The 13,955-nt window shown below is 44.0% G+C and overlaps 1 protein-coding gene across 8 annotated transcripts in view; it reads left to right on the forward strand.

Moving 5' to 3' along the window:
* Nucleotides 1-13,955, forward strand: part of VEPH1 (ventricular zone expressed PH domain containing 1) — a 254,768-nt gene that overhangs the window by 215,831 nt on the left and 24,982 nt on the right. For 7 of the 8 annotated variants that reach the window (XR_006718588.1, XM_045503154.1, XM_045503157.1 and 4 more), the window contains one exon: nucleotides 3,160-3,277. Coding sequence is in view for 7 of the 8 variants with exons in the window: in XM_045503154.1 (XP_045359110.1) it covers nucleotides 3,160-3,277 (118 nt within the window). In the remaining variant the exon portion in view is untranslated. Of the gene's footprint in view, nucleotides 1-3,159; nucleotides 3,278-4,584; nucleotides 6,026-13,955 lie in introns of those variants that run through there. The other variant, XM_045503158.1, reaches the window with a different exon arrangement.

Genomic DNA, 13,955 nt, shown 5'->3' on the forward strand with positions numbered 1-13,955 from the left:
AATGTTGGTATTGAGTCTTTGTGCTACATAACAAATTACCCAAACCTAGAAACTTAAAAAAACATGTATTTGTTATCCCACAGTTTCCTTGGGTCAGGAGTCTGCTTGTGACTTACCTGGGTCTCCTGCTCAGGGTCTCACAAGGCTGCAGTCAAGATATTGGCTGGGCTATGATCTCATTTAGAGGTTTGACTGGGAAGGGTCTGCTTCCAAACGTGGTTAGGCTGTTGGCAGATATCATTATTTGGGATTGTAGGACTAAAGACCTGGAACTCTTACTGGCTATTGGCTGAAGGCTGCCTTGAGGTCCAAGAGGCCACCCACAGTTACCTGCCTTGTGGCTCTGTCCATAGGCACTTCATACCATGGCAGCTTGCTTCTTCAGGCCAACAGGAGAATCTCCCTTATGCATCTGCTAACAAGATAGGTCTGTGTGTGTGTGTGTGTGTGTGTGTGTGTGTGTGTGTGTGTAGTGTGTGTGTGTGGTGTGTATGTGTTTATGTACATAATAACATAATCATAGGATTGATATCTTATCATCTTTGTCTGACTTTTTCTCAGAAGCAAGTCACAGGTCTCTCCCACACCTAAGAAGGGTTTACATGAAGGAATGAGCACCAGAAGATGGGAATTATGGTGGGGGGCGGGTCACCTAGGGTCTGTCTACCACAATGCCATTGAACTAAAGTACTTCAGGGAGGAACTATACTTAGATATGAATGATTTTTATTATTCTTCTGGGGTCTAGTTGTTTTAAAATAAGCTTATAATTCTCTAAATAAGTCAATTTTAATTCTCTTGGTATTAAAAAAAAAGCCATATAGTAATTCTCGGGCAAGGCCTCAGAAATTATAAGACCCAGGAGGGTAAAGAAGATAAGTAGGAGAGAGAAATAATGACCTCAAGCACAGTCAAGAAACCAAAATTCCAAAAATGTAGGTATCGCTATTTGATGGTTTGTGTTTGCTTGTTTTGTGATTTATTGTGCTTTGATTTTCCAACAATATTTGGAGCTACATGTGTTGCATCTGTCTCTCTTCAAGGTTGGCTGTTATTGCTGATTTCAACAGTTCAGAGAATTACCCTCTATCTTCTTCAGTCAGTTCCCTTTGCATAACACCTAAATCCTCTAAAGAATTAGCCTGCTTTTGACTTCAGAACTTGAACGCTGGGATGTAGCTTGCCATCTGTCCTAAACTTTTTAAGTAACTTATTGCCAAGACAAATGTGGATTGTAGGCAACAACCTGGGACATTTCTGGTCTCAGAACAGGAAAAATAAAGGAACCCTTAAGTATTATTTTAAGTACTTTGTTTGTTAGCAGTGTTTGTGGTGAATGAAAAATTGATCCTTGGTTGTGTGTGAAATAGAGAAGTGATCTGCATGCCAATGGCCAATAGACTTCAGAGACTTCAGAGTTCTGAAACTGAGATTTATGAACATCTGCTTTTCCCCCATAAATTTAAATATAGATTTCATCCTTTGAAACCTGCAAAACCCCCAGGTGCTTCTTCAGTCTTTATCTTGGGAACATGCTTTAAAAAAAAATGGTATTAAACGTTAGCAACTCAAAATACTATATTCAGCATGTTGAGGCTCCAAGATGTCCAATGCCAGAACACAAGCCATAATAGTCTTAATAAAGAATGCTGAAAATATTTCTTTCTAGTCCCAGTTTATGCCTTTCATAATTCCACAAATATTTATTTCATGCTTGCTTATGGGATAGGCATTTTTAGCGCTGAGATCATAGCAGCCAATATAACAGAGAAAATCCCTGCCTTCATTGTGTTTATGTTCCAGTGAGTGTAAATGTTCTCTTAAAAGAATTCCCTTTAAATGTTCATAATACTTTCATATGGTTCATTGGAAAACTTTGCACTGGGCTTGCAAACCAATGTTAATCCATTCCTGATGTTGGACTAGATTCTGGGGATACAACTGTGAACAAAGTAGATCTTTATTCTCGCAGGGTTCTTAGGGTTTGGCATATTTCTCACCTCTGTTAAGAAACATAGGCCTGGGAAACAGGAGCTTTGGGATAGAAACTGAGGAGCCACTTGCCCATTCTTTATTTTTGAGCCATCGTAAGCAGCACAAACAGTGCCTCCATCCTTTGGCTCTTGGGCTTACTAAGAGCTGTTACTATGGGTAGAAGATAAGAATGTGTGGACCAGTGGAAGGGGAATAAAATCACAACTCTGCAGAGGACAAATACATAAGTCAGCTAGGCACGTGGAAGGCTAGCAAAGACATTAAATCCCTCTGAGGAAAGCAAGCTTTTAAGAGCGCAGTTCTGACCACCCTGTAGCAGAGGACACAAGGCATTTACATAATAGGAAAGCCTCAGGAGGACAGTAGAGCTATTTAATTTGGTTAGGCTAATAGTATTCCATCCATTTACAGTGTAATAGAACCTTTCTCCTCTGCCTCTTAAACAGGAACATGTTGGCACGATGCCATAGGGCACATAAAACAGCGCCAGTCTTCTTGGTGTGTCCATTCAACTCAGTTATTGGGAGGGGGAAAATTAATTAATTTACTGATAAGTAATTTAAGACATTATTTTTCTATTAAAACCAATACAGCTGCACCATGGAATATAATTCAGGATTTGCATATACCGTTAAGATAAAATATAAAACTGAAACAGTGCCGGAGCAAAGGGCTGAGGGTTTAAGCCCTCTCCCATATTTCCCACCAGCCACCTACGAAGCCAACCTAACAAAAAATAATGTTTTGATATGGATAATGGATCCTCAATTTTGTGCAAAGCGTAAATAACAGACAAACTCCCCTACAACTTTCCTATCAACCACGCTGTCCCTTGCGTACCCCTTCTTTTTAGAAATTCTGGAGTTGCCATTAGATGTAAGAAAATGTTGGACTGCTTCAAGCCCCACCCCCAAGCCCTGGGACCTAGCTCTGGGGCCCACGATCACTGTCCTCTGCATTTAAGAGAAGTCCCTTGGAAGGGTTTGAGATAGTTGCTCTTTTGCAAGATGGGCTCAGACAGGTTTTCTCAATGCTCCCTCCTTGTCCTTAGCACTGAGTCTGAGTACTGGCCATCCTGCTCCCATATCCCTTTTTTCCAGTCTCTGAATGCTACGTAGCAGGCAGATCAGCTTATGTGCTTTGTGCTTTGTGTTCCTGGAACAGGATCTGGACCAGGTACAGCTCCATCTGGAAGAAGTGAGATTCTTTGATGTATTTGGCTTCAGCGAAGCAGCAGGAGCATGGCAATGCTTCATGTGCAACAACCCCGAGAAAGCGACCGGTGAGAGACCTCTCCCTTCCTCTTGCTGCTCAGAATCACTTGTGTCCCTGGGGTTTACAGGGACCTATGAGCCCTGCCATTCTAACTGGCCTTCTTCTTGCATGAACGTCCTAAGTTGTAATAATGCACAGAGGTATGCCTGGTGGCCTCTGCCTCATGCTGAGAGACATATTTCCCCAAAGTGGGAGTGAGAGAAAGGGAAGATGTTGAAAGGGAGAGAAACATAAACCAGAAACGAGCAAGAGAAACAACACCTTATGTGTAGTCATCAAGAACGTAGTACTGGCTATTTTGTCCTGAAAGCATTCATTTCAGTCCAGATGACCCTGAGGGTTAGAGAAAAAGAGGTGTTCTGTCAAAAACCTCAAAGAAAGGAGATGCCGCTAAAGGAGTGAATGCATGCACAACCCTGTCATCTCGTGGTCACCCCTTACACTTTCAAAAAACATTTTTTTAATGTTTATTTATTTTCAAGAGAGAAAGAGACAGAGCATGAGTGGGGGAGGGGCAGAGAGAAGGAGACACAGAATCTGAAGCAGGATCCAGACTCTGAGCTGTCAGCACAGAGCCCGATGTGGGGCTTGAACCCACACACCCTGAGATCATGACCTGAGCCAAAGTCGTACCCTTAACTGATCAAGCCCCCCAGGCGCCCTACCCCTTACACTTTTGCTTGTGATTCTGCTGTGAAACACTTCAAGAGTGAGGAATTAATTGAGGAATGCCTTCCTAGCTGTTATTCACCCTTTCCCTCCCTGTCTGCTGCCCAAAGAATTTGGTCTACTGACTTTGCCTAAAAATAACAATTAGGGAATATAAGCCAAGCCCTGTGCTAAACATGTCAGCTATAGCTCATTAACATTTACAATGATCTTATCAGGTTGGTACTGATATTATCTCCATTTTACTTATGGGGAAACTGAGGTACAGAGCAATTTGATTAACTGAGGTCAGACAGGTAATAAATGAACAGCAGCAGGTTTTGAACTCAGTCTGACTGCAGGGCCCATGCTCTTAACCACTCCACCATTCTGCCTTCCTGGTTACACTTGCTCCAATCTGACCAGCGGAGTTAGGTTGATAATAAGTCTGTTTTCACAAATTATACTGTCCTTGCAAATGGAGTATTTCATCACTCATTTGCCTTCTGAGGACAAAGAGTTCTCACCACTGACAGTGCTCGAGAACTGCAGTTTCAACCAAGAGAACAACGATAAAACACTGCTGAGCCCAAAGCCACTTTGTAGATGAGCCACTCTCTAGAGAGCCACAGATTACACCACCTGTACCCGTTCCTTTCGTTTTAGGATGTTGAGCATTTTAAAGATTACCCATTGTGGCAAGTCTGTTTTCTTGCTAACTGCCAAGAAGTTAAGACTGAATGGAAGAAAGCCTGTTTATTTGGCCAGATGGAGCTGTGAGGGGCTCATGGAGAGGCACCAGCTAAATTGTATTCGCCCACGGAAAAGTTGTGGATGGAAGAGGCTGGCAGTGCAGGATGGCAGGCTTTGTGAGGCACAGATTGTTGGCTGATTACGGAGTCTGCGCTGAGCTGATGCCAGAGTGGACACCCCAATTTTTAAAAAGTTAATTTGAGCAAATAAGGAATTGGGGAATTGAATGTCTCCGTTATAAAACTTTCTCATTAGACCTTATTCCACCTATGGAAAACAGCATAAAAGAAACTTTATTTGAGAGCATGGCGAAGTAGGGTGCTTATCTTAGATGGCTCTGAGAGACCCTTAAGAATTCGCATTCCAAGTAAGCTGAGTCCTTAGCTCAATAAGCATTTAATCATATCTGGCCAACGGAGGCCTCAGAAGAGGGACTGAAAGTTAAAAACACAAAGTGTTCCTTTAATATATGTTTTCTCAAATTCTCTGCCATACACGTGAAAAGAACGGTTTGCACATTTGCTCTTTCTTACTTGTGTTTCTCACAGTTAAATATAGACTGAGAACATATAGCAATAAAAATTCAAACAAGGCCAAATATTTTATAGCGGAACATATTGAATCAAAATGCTTGGCCCTAAAAACTTCAGTGTGCTTAGCTTTCTTTGTTCATTTCCTTTTGCTACATGAAAGGGGATGTGAGTCTGAGAGAAATCCTATGTTCAACTATTATTTTCACCAAAAACTCTTGATTCCCTGAAAAATGTATGTAGGTTGTTGATCTCATCTTATTTTTATATAAGCATCTAGATTATACATTTCATAGAAATGAAAGGTCTAACATAATGCTGCCGACACATATTATTCATGGAGACAATATTTACATTCATGTTCTTAAATTTTAAAGATGATCGAGACATAGGAATAAATATTTTATTATTTGGTTATGCACAGCAAACGTAGTACCCGAATCCTACTTTTCATTTATGTAATATATGTTTGTTGTATTGGTTGAATGTCTTCTGCAGGCCAAGGCTTGGGATAAAATATGAGTAAGGTGCAATATCTCTGCTCTGAAGGGGTTCATAATCCAGTTAGGGCCAGAAGGCATATATGGAAAAGTCTAGCATACTTCCTTGTATGTTTATAGCAGGGAATGAATACTTGCTGAGTGAGTGAATGAATGAATAATATTTGGAAATGACAAAATCAAATATGCCTCAAATATTAAAGTAAGATGTTTCAAGATTGTGATTATGTATTAATCAAATCAAATACATCACTATACCATCCCAGTGCATTGTAAATCTGGTAAAGGAAGATGGGGCTTCTTTTCTCCCTGAGATAAGTCAATATATAAAAAAACAAATAGCCCCCAGCTTAGCTCCTGACAGACTGTACCTGAGTCTTGTTACTGCTCTGGATTTAATCAGTGCCCTCAGAGTCCAGATTCCCCTCACGGGGTTCAACCTCTGAGAGGATGGGTTTAAAGAAGCAGGATAGGGGAGCCTAAGACAAAAGAAATTTTTTAAAAAACTATTATTTTTTAAGTACTGACAAATGGTAAAATAATTGCTGTCAAGTATTCATTGTTCCAATATAAAACAAAAAGTGCTGTTTAGCATCTCCATAAATGAGAAATAGAACATGAGGCATTTATAAAATTTCAATTAGACATCAGGAAAGACGTCCTACAATATAAATCCTCCTTAACAGTGTGTAGACCAAACTAGGCGACCCATTCGGAAATTGACAGCAAATCATCTGCCTTACATGGTCACCTAAGTACATTCCCTTCTTCAGATTAAAGTCTTATCACCCACCAGCACTCCTAGCAACATACAGACATTCACAGGCATTTAATATCTGATAGTCAGTAAAATATACTTTGAATCCATTAGATGCAGAGAAACTGAGAAAAAACTGAATGCTACAGCAGTCTAAAGTCTAAAAATGAAATTATTATAATTGCTGTCATTTATCATACCAACAATGAGCTGAGTATTTTTCGTATTATTATCGACTCCATTTTACAGATGAGGAGACTGAAACACAAAGAGGTCAAGTAATTTTCCCAAGGTCACATAGCCACCAAGTGGTAGAACCAAGATTCAATGCAGCCTAATTCCTGAACCTGAGATTTCAACCTCTTAGGCAAATCCAAATTGAGGACATTGAGTATTGGAAATTCCAATTATATTCCAAGTATATTCCCATTCCAAGTATTGGAAATTCCACAGTGTTATAATATCTACCTCTCTGATGACTTATTCTACTTAAAGAAGAACAGGGGCTTTGTTATGATAATGTGTGGGAAATCATCACATGCAAGGAATACGTACGTAGAAGCTATTTCCAATCCTTCCAATTGCTGACTCAGTTTCTGATAATCATTTTATAAAAGTACAGAGTAGACGATTAGAAAATCACTGTAATAACTCAAGAGTCCTCTGAGATTTGCCTGGTGGTGTTTATTGCCAATCCTATTACTCCACATGAATGAGAGAATAGAGATTGAGCAAGTGGATAGAACAGAACAGAACTTACTTCTGGAAAACCAAGCAAATCCCCTTTATCAGTTGCCCTCATGTCTTGGAACTGCTAGTGCATGTTAGCAGTAACAGTTAGTCAGCATCATCCTGGAACACATCTGGCTTTAGTCACATTTGTTAAAAGGAGGAGGAAGGACTAGGTCGTGACTTTCACTCTTATTTCTCAAGACACGTGGGATGCCTATGTTCTTACACCCTAGAAAAAATAACTTCGAGACATCTCGGTTTTGGCATTCGTGTCCTCCTCTATAAATCTGAGCACTCCCCAGTGTGATTACTCTCTTAGTCACTAGATATTCAGATGTTGAATGTGATCGTCTGTAAGAGGTCTCCTTAGGTTATAAAAGAAAATGAAAGCATTTTTTTTCAGACAGCCTTCTATCACGATTCCTCTTTAGAACGTGATTTCAAATATTTGTGCTATAGAAGCAGGCTCCATTATACGGGCAAATGGAGATGGTTGCAAAATGATATGAAGAAAAGAAAGAGCTCTCCCAAGAGATTTTCTTCACACACCGCAAACTGGTAATAGCCATTGTGTCTCTCCTTTGCCGGACACTTTCAGTGTGGGCTAGATAACTTTCCACTCCAAATACCAATGTGAAAATGGGCTCAATGGCCTCTGAGGACCCAATCTATGGGTCACAAATACCTCTGTGAGTCCATTAGTATGGAAACATTGAATGTCATTATCAACTTTCACAGTAATTTGAAGGTAACAAAAAAGAAAACTCCATTTTGGATTTATGTAGTGGCTAGGTTTGCCCTGTGATGCCTTCCCTCCTACTATGTATGTTAGAATATTGTCTTATGTCCTACACATGGGTAGAGTCCCAAAAGTAGGACGGTGCTTACGTAGGATAACCTCACATTTTCACATTTGCCTACTGTTAGAGACTACTGAATATGCATTCACTGCATAAAATTGAATGCCAGCTTGTTGTTCGAAGATATTTTCAATTATTTAATGACAAAATAAATACATACATAGTGACTCAGATTAATTATTATCCTGAAATCTTTTTTCTTTTCCCTCTCTTCGCATTTTCCTGTTCTATACCTTTCTGACACGGGCATGCCTCTCTCTTTTAAACCTTCCCACACACTCACAGCTCACTTGCTCTCTCTCTCTCTCTCTCTCTCTCTCTCTCTCTCACACACACACACACACACACACACACACACATGCATACATGGAAACACCACTACCCCCAGATAATAAATTCCTCTCCTCTGTTGTTTCTATTCTCCCACACTTCAGCACACACAGCATGTTGCTACTAATCTTCCCTGACTGGACAGTGAACAGGAGAAGAGGAAGTATGGGTTATTCATCTTTGTATGCCCTACACAGTACTCAGTACCCAGTACATAGTAGTGTTTAACAAGTATTTGATGTATGGATACCAAGTAATTCATGGATTATGTAAATGATAGGGTGAGTATGGAAGATTTGTTTTGAAATGCAACTTTAAAATCCAATACCTTCTTAAAATTAAATAGACACTGAACTGAAACCTTAAAGTAGCAACTTTTGCAAAATAAATCTTTATAAGAAGAAAATGTTGCTGTGCACAGGATTTTAACATCCTATGGATACCCAATTTCAATATTTTACTAAGAGGTTTCAATACACACATATACACAGAGTCCATAGTAAACGCACTAAGAACATGTCAGCCTCGATGGGAAATAAACTAAGCTCAGTAACCTAGCACCCTTCAGGGGCTAATTTCTATTCTTTATCTCCCATCCCTTTCCTGATCCTTCTGCCTTATCATATTGGGTTAACAATCTTATCCTGACATAGGGTAAAAGTGTCTGATGGCCTTATACTTGTAGCCAAGCATTAGTCAGCCCATGGTTCTCCACAAACAAATCATCACACATGGGAATGTGTCCTTTTCACTTGGAGAATAAGCTGAGTCAAGCCAGTCTATGGAGCAGAAGCATGCTTTCAAAAGGCAGACTGAAATGAGTAAATCAGTCTCTTATCACTACACCACCTTAAGATAACATTGATTTAAAGAACTTTTATGTAGTTCTAAAATAAAGCGCTTAAAATATTTCAGGAGAGCTGTGGCCATCACCTTGCACAGTAACCCTAACGTTTTGCTCACCTAACTAACGTTAGGAAAGAAATGTGTTTTTCAGCCACAAACTCATCTATGTAAATGACATATAGGTGCCTTTAGCAGCCACAGAGAATAAAGTCATCCAATATCTCAAGAGGATGGTAATATTTTGCATAGGTGGGATCTCATCCTTCCCACCTTGTCCTATAGATTACCCTCTTCCCTATTCAGTTTCTTCCTCCCAATTGATTCCTCCCATTGGCTTTTAAACACACTCAAGTGGCTTATCCTTTCCTTTTCCTCCACCTACTGCTCTACCTCTCATCCTCTCTTTATTTGTTTTTAGTAATAATAAGAATAGCATGGGGCACCTGGGTGGCTCAGTCGGTTGAGCGGCCGACTTCGGCTCAGGTCATGATCTCAGGGTTTGTGAGTTCAAGCCCCACATCGGGCTCTGTGCTGACAGCTCAGTCTTCTGATTCTGTGTCTCCCTCTCTCTCTGCCCCTCCTCCACTCGTGCTCTGTCTTTGTCTTGTTATGCCCAGAATTCGTGATCCCCAAAGAGCACCAGGGAGCCGAGTCCGATGCAAAAGCAAAGAGCCTTTATTCGAGCTAGCTCGAGCTCAATCCCCTACCTGCACCGACGCAGTGGTGAGATACCGGGGAGAGACAGCGAGTTCCAAAAGCACAAAGGTTTTATTGGGGCCTAGGGGCAGTTGGTGAGGTAATGGCTGTGGCCTCAGCTGATTGGCTGGGGAAGGGTCGGAGTCCTGGGCATGTTTTGATTGGGAAGTTTGAACGGGTGAGTGGGAGGTTACTCAAGGGGAGGAGGCGTGGTCAAGGTGGAGGACACAGAACAAGATGGAGTCAGCCAGGGTAGGTCCGCCCTTTCATTCCCCCCTTGTCATGTAGCTTACGGACCCAATCATGGGACCGGCTGCATTTATGGTGACAAGGGGAACAGAGTTTGGAGGTTTACACAAAGTTCTGGGAACCAAGTGTCCCTGGGGTGGCTCTGGGAGGTCTGATTAAGTATTGTCCCCGAGCTGGTGTCTATGATCTGCCAGGTGATGTTTTGGGGGGCGTGGGGACTCCCAGCAACATGAGCAATGACAAGCAGAATTAACAGAGTTACCAATATTAGGTGGGCCGAATGCACTGTAGCTTGAGCTTGAGCGGATTGTGTTGGTCCCAAATGATGGCCCATCGTGTGACGAAGTCCTTCCGGATCATGGAGGGGTTCGCTGGCCAAACGTGGGTGTGATGGACCCAGGTCGCGATGCCGTCTACTTTGAGAGCGGTGGGGGTTGTCAGCACCACGATATAGGGTACCTTCCAGCGCGGCTCGAGGGTCTCTCAGTGGTGCCTCTTGACGTAGACCCAGTCTCCCGGCCTGTACTGATGAGGTGTCGGAGTCGGGCCAGCCTCGTAGATGGCACGGAGGCGCTGCCAAATGTCCTTGTGCGCCCTCTGGAGCCTTCTCAAGGAAAGAAAAAGTTCTTGATCTTTAAACTCAGCAAGAAGTTCAGCTCAAAGGTTGGGAATAATAGGGGGTGGCCTGCCAAACATGATCTCATAGGGAGTAAAACCCAAGGTGTAAGGAGTGTTCCTAACCTGGTAAAGGGCATACGGTAAGAGAGCCACCCAGTCCCCGCCAGTCTCCATGGTTAATTTGGTAAGGGTCTCTTTTAGGGTTCTATTCATTCTTTCTACCTGTCCTGAGCTCTGGGGCCTATAAGCACAATGTAATTTCCAGTTTGTCCCCACCGCCTTGGCTACTGCCTGTGTTACCTGTGAGATAAAAGCTGGTCCATTGTCTGATCCTACCATGGCAGGAAAACCATACCTGGGTAAGATGTCTTCTAGTAGCTTCTTAGCCACCGTCTGAGCCGTTTCATGCTTGGTTGGGTATGCCTCCACCCAGCCAGAGAAGGTGTCTGTAAATACTAAAAGATATTTATAACCATACTTTCCTGGTTTGACTTCAGTGAAGTCGACTTCCCATTGGGCTCCCGGTCTGGTGCCTCTCAGCCTGGTTCTTTTTTTTTTATTTGAGGTGGCTCTCGCATTGGTGAGTTGGCAGTTCTTGCAGGCAGATACAACTTGCTCTATTTTGGTGTCCTGTTGGTGAATCTTGATTCCAGCATGTTGGATTAAGTCTTTTAATTTTCGGGCCCCCATGTGAGTAGACCGATGCATGTGCTCTAATATTGAGACTCCGAGCCAGTCTGGCAGCACGAGCTCCTTGTTAGGTGTATACCACCATCCCTTTATCTCCTGGGCCATGGGGAGTTTCTTGATCCGCTGTAACTCCTCCTGGGAGTATTTGGGCTAGTCTGGTAAAACTGGGTCTCCCGGGTCCGGTAGTTGTATGGTCATGGTGGGGACTGAAGTAAGGGCTACTGCCTTGGCTGCCTGGTCAGCCTTTTGATTACCTCTAGCTACTGGGTTATCAGCTTTTTGGTGCCCTTGGCAGTGGATAATGGCTACCTTGGCAGGAAGCCATAAGGCTATAAGCAGGTTAAATATCTCCTGCTTATTTTTTATAGTCCGTCCTTCTGCCATCAGTAACTCCCTCTCCTGATAAATTGCCCCATGAATATGAGCTGTGGCAAACGCATAACGGCTGTCTGTGTAGATGTTAAGCCGTTTTCCAGCTCCCAGCGTCAGCGCCTTGGTGAGGGCTATGAGCTCTGCTCGCTGGGCTGACGTTCCGGAGGGTAGAGCCTCAGCCCATACGGTGTCCGTTTCGGTGACCACCGCTGCACCCGCATACCTGTGTCCCATCTCGCACAAAGCTGCTGCCATCAGTGAACCAAGTAGCCTCGGCATCGGGGAGGGGCCGGTCGGTCAGATCCATCCGGAATCTATGTACTTGTTCCAGGATTCCCACACGGTCATGTAGTGGAGCACCTAGGTCAGGGTCGGGCAGCAGGGTTGCAGGATTGAGGGCTGCACTGGAGTGGAACCGCACACGTGGAGGGTTGAGTAGGAGGCTCTGGTAACGAGTCATACATGTGTTGCTCATCCATCTATCAGGAGGCTGTTTCAGGACCCCTTCAATAGTGTGTGGGGTCGTGATCCAGATCTCCTGTCCTAGGGTCAGTTTGTCTGCGTCCTTGACTAGGAGTGCTGTCGCCGCAATAATTCTTAGGCATGGCGGCCAGCTGGCAGCCACTGGGTCTAGTTTCTTGGACAGGTAAGCCACCAGGCAGTTCCAAGGGCCTAAGGCTTGAGTTAGAACCCCTTTTGCTATTCCCTTATGTTCGTCTACAAAGAGGTGGAAGGGCTTCGTAATGTCTGGTAGGCCCAGGGCTGGGGCACTTAGGAGGGCCTTTTTTAACTGATTAAAGGCAGTTTCTTCTTTTTCAGCCCATTTAAATGTTTTCCCCTCTTTGGTAGCTTCATATAGGGGCCTGGCGATCTCAGCAAAGGCCTCTGGAACCCAGAGGCGGCAGTAGCCGGCTGATCCTAGGAATTCCCTTACTTCAGGAGGTGGGAGTAGGGATCTTTAGGACAGTTTCTTTTCTGGCATCTGATAACCGCTGCTGTCTGCCCTCCAGGATATATCCCAGGTAACTTACCCTCTCCCTGCATATCTGAGCCTTCTTCGAAGATGCCCGGTACCCTAAGGCCCCCAGGGTAGCCAGCAGGTCCTGGGTCCCTCGCTCACAGTCTTTGGCCATGTTGGCAGCAATCAGGATGTCATCTACGTACTGTAGGACGGTGAGGCCAGGGTGCTCCCTTCTATACTCACCCAGGTCCTCGTGTAGTGCCTCGTCGAAGATGGTGGGCAAATTTTTGAATCCCTGAGGCAGCTGTGTCCAGGTGAGTTGCCCACTGTAGCCTTCCTCCAGATCATGCCACTCGAAAGCGAACAAGGGTTGGCTCTGGGATGCCAGCGGCAGACTGAAGAAGGCGTCCTTTGAATCTAGTACAGTATACCAGACCCTGGAGGGCGCTAAGGAGCTCAAGAGAGTATATGGGTTGGGAACAGTTGGGTGTATGTCCATGACCCTCTTATTTACTTCCCGGAGGTCTTGTACCGGTCGGTAGTCATTTGTGTGAGGCTTTTTGACCGGCAGTAGGGGGGGCGTTCCAGGGAGACTGGCAAGGAACTAGTACCCCTAGGCTTCGTAGTCTCTGGATGTGTGGCTGGATCCCCTTCCCGGCCTCCTGAGACATGGGGTATTGTTTGATCCTTACCGGACTCTCTCCTGGCTTGAGCTCTATCAGGACTGGGGTCCTGTAAGCAGCTAGTCCTATCCACCAACCCCCCCCCGCCCCCCCCCCCCCCCCCCCCGTCTCTGCCCAAACCAAGGGGAATTCTTGTAGCCATCTGTCTATGTTATCCTCTCTCGGGAGCGCCTCCTGGTGGAGGCGGTATTCATCCTCCAGTTTCATGGTCAGGACCTGGATGGGGTGGCCCTTGCCATCGGTGACCTGAGGCCCGCCTTGTCTGAAAGTTATCTGAGCCCCAATCTTGGTCAGTAAGTCCCGTCCTAACAGTGGGTAGGGGCATTCTGGTATTACCATAAAGGAGTGGGATACCCGGCCCGTTCCCAAATCTACTGTTCTTCGGGTAGTCCATGAATACAGGCTCATACCAGTTGCCCCTTGTACCCAGGACTTCTTGTTGGCTAGTTTTCCTTGTGGG

The sequence above is a fragment of the Leopardus geoffroyi genome, chromosome C2, assembly GCF_018350155.1.
Source record: "Leopardus geoffroyi isolate Oge1 chromosome C2, O.geoffroyi_Oge1_pat1.0, whole genome shotgun sequence".
NCBI classification, from domain to species: Eukaryota; Metazoa; Chordata; class Mammalia; order Carnivora; family Felidae; genus Leopardus; species Leopardus geoffroyi.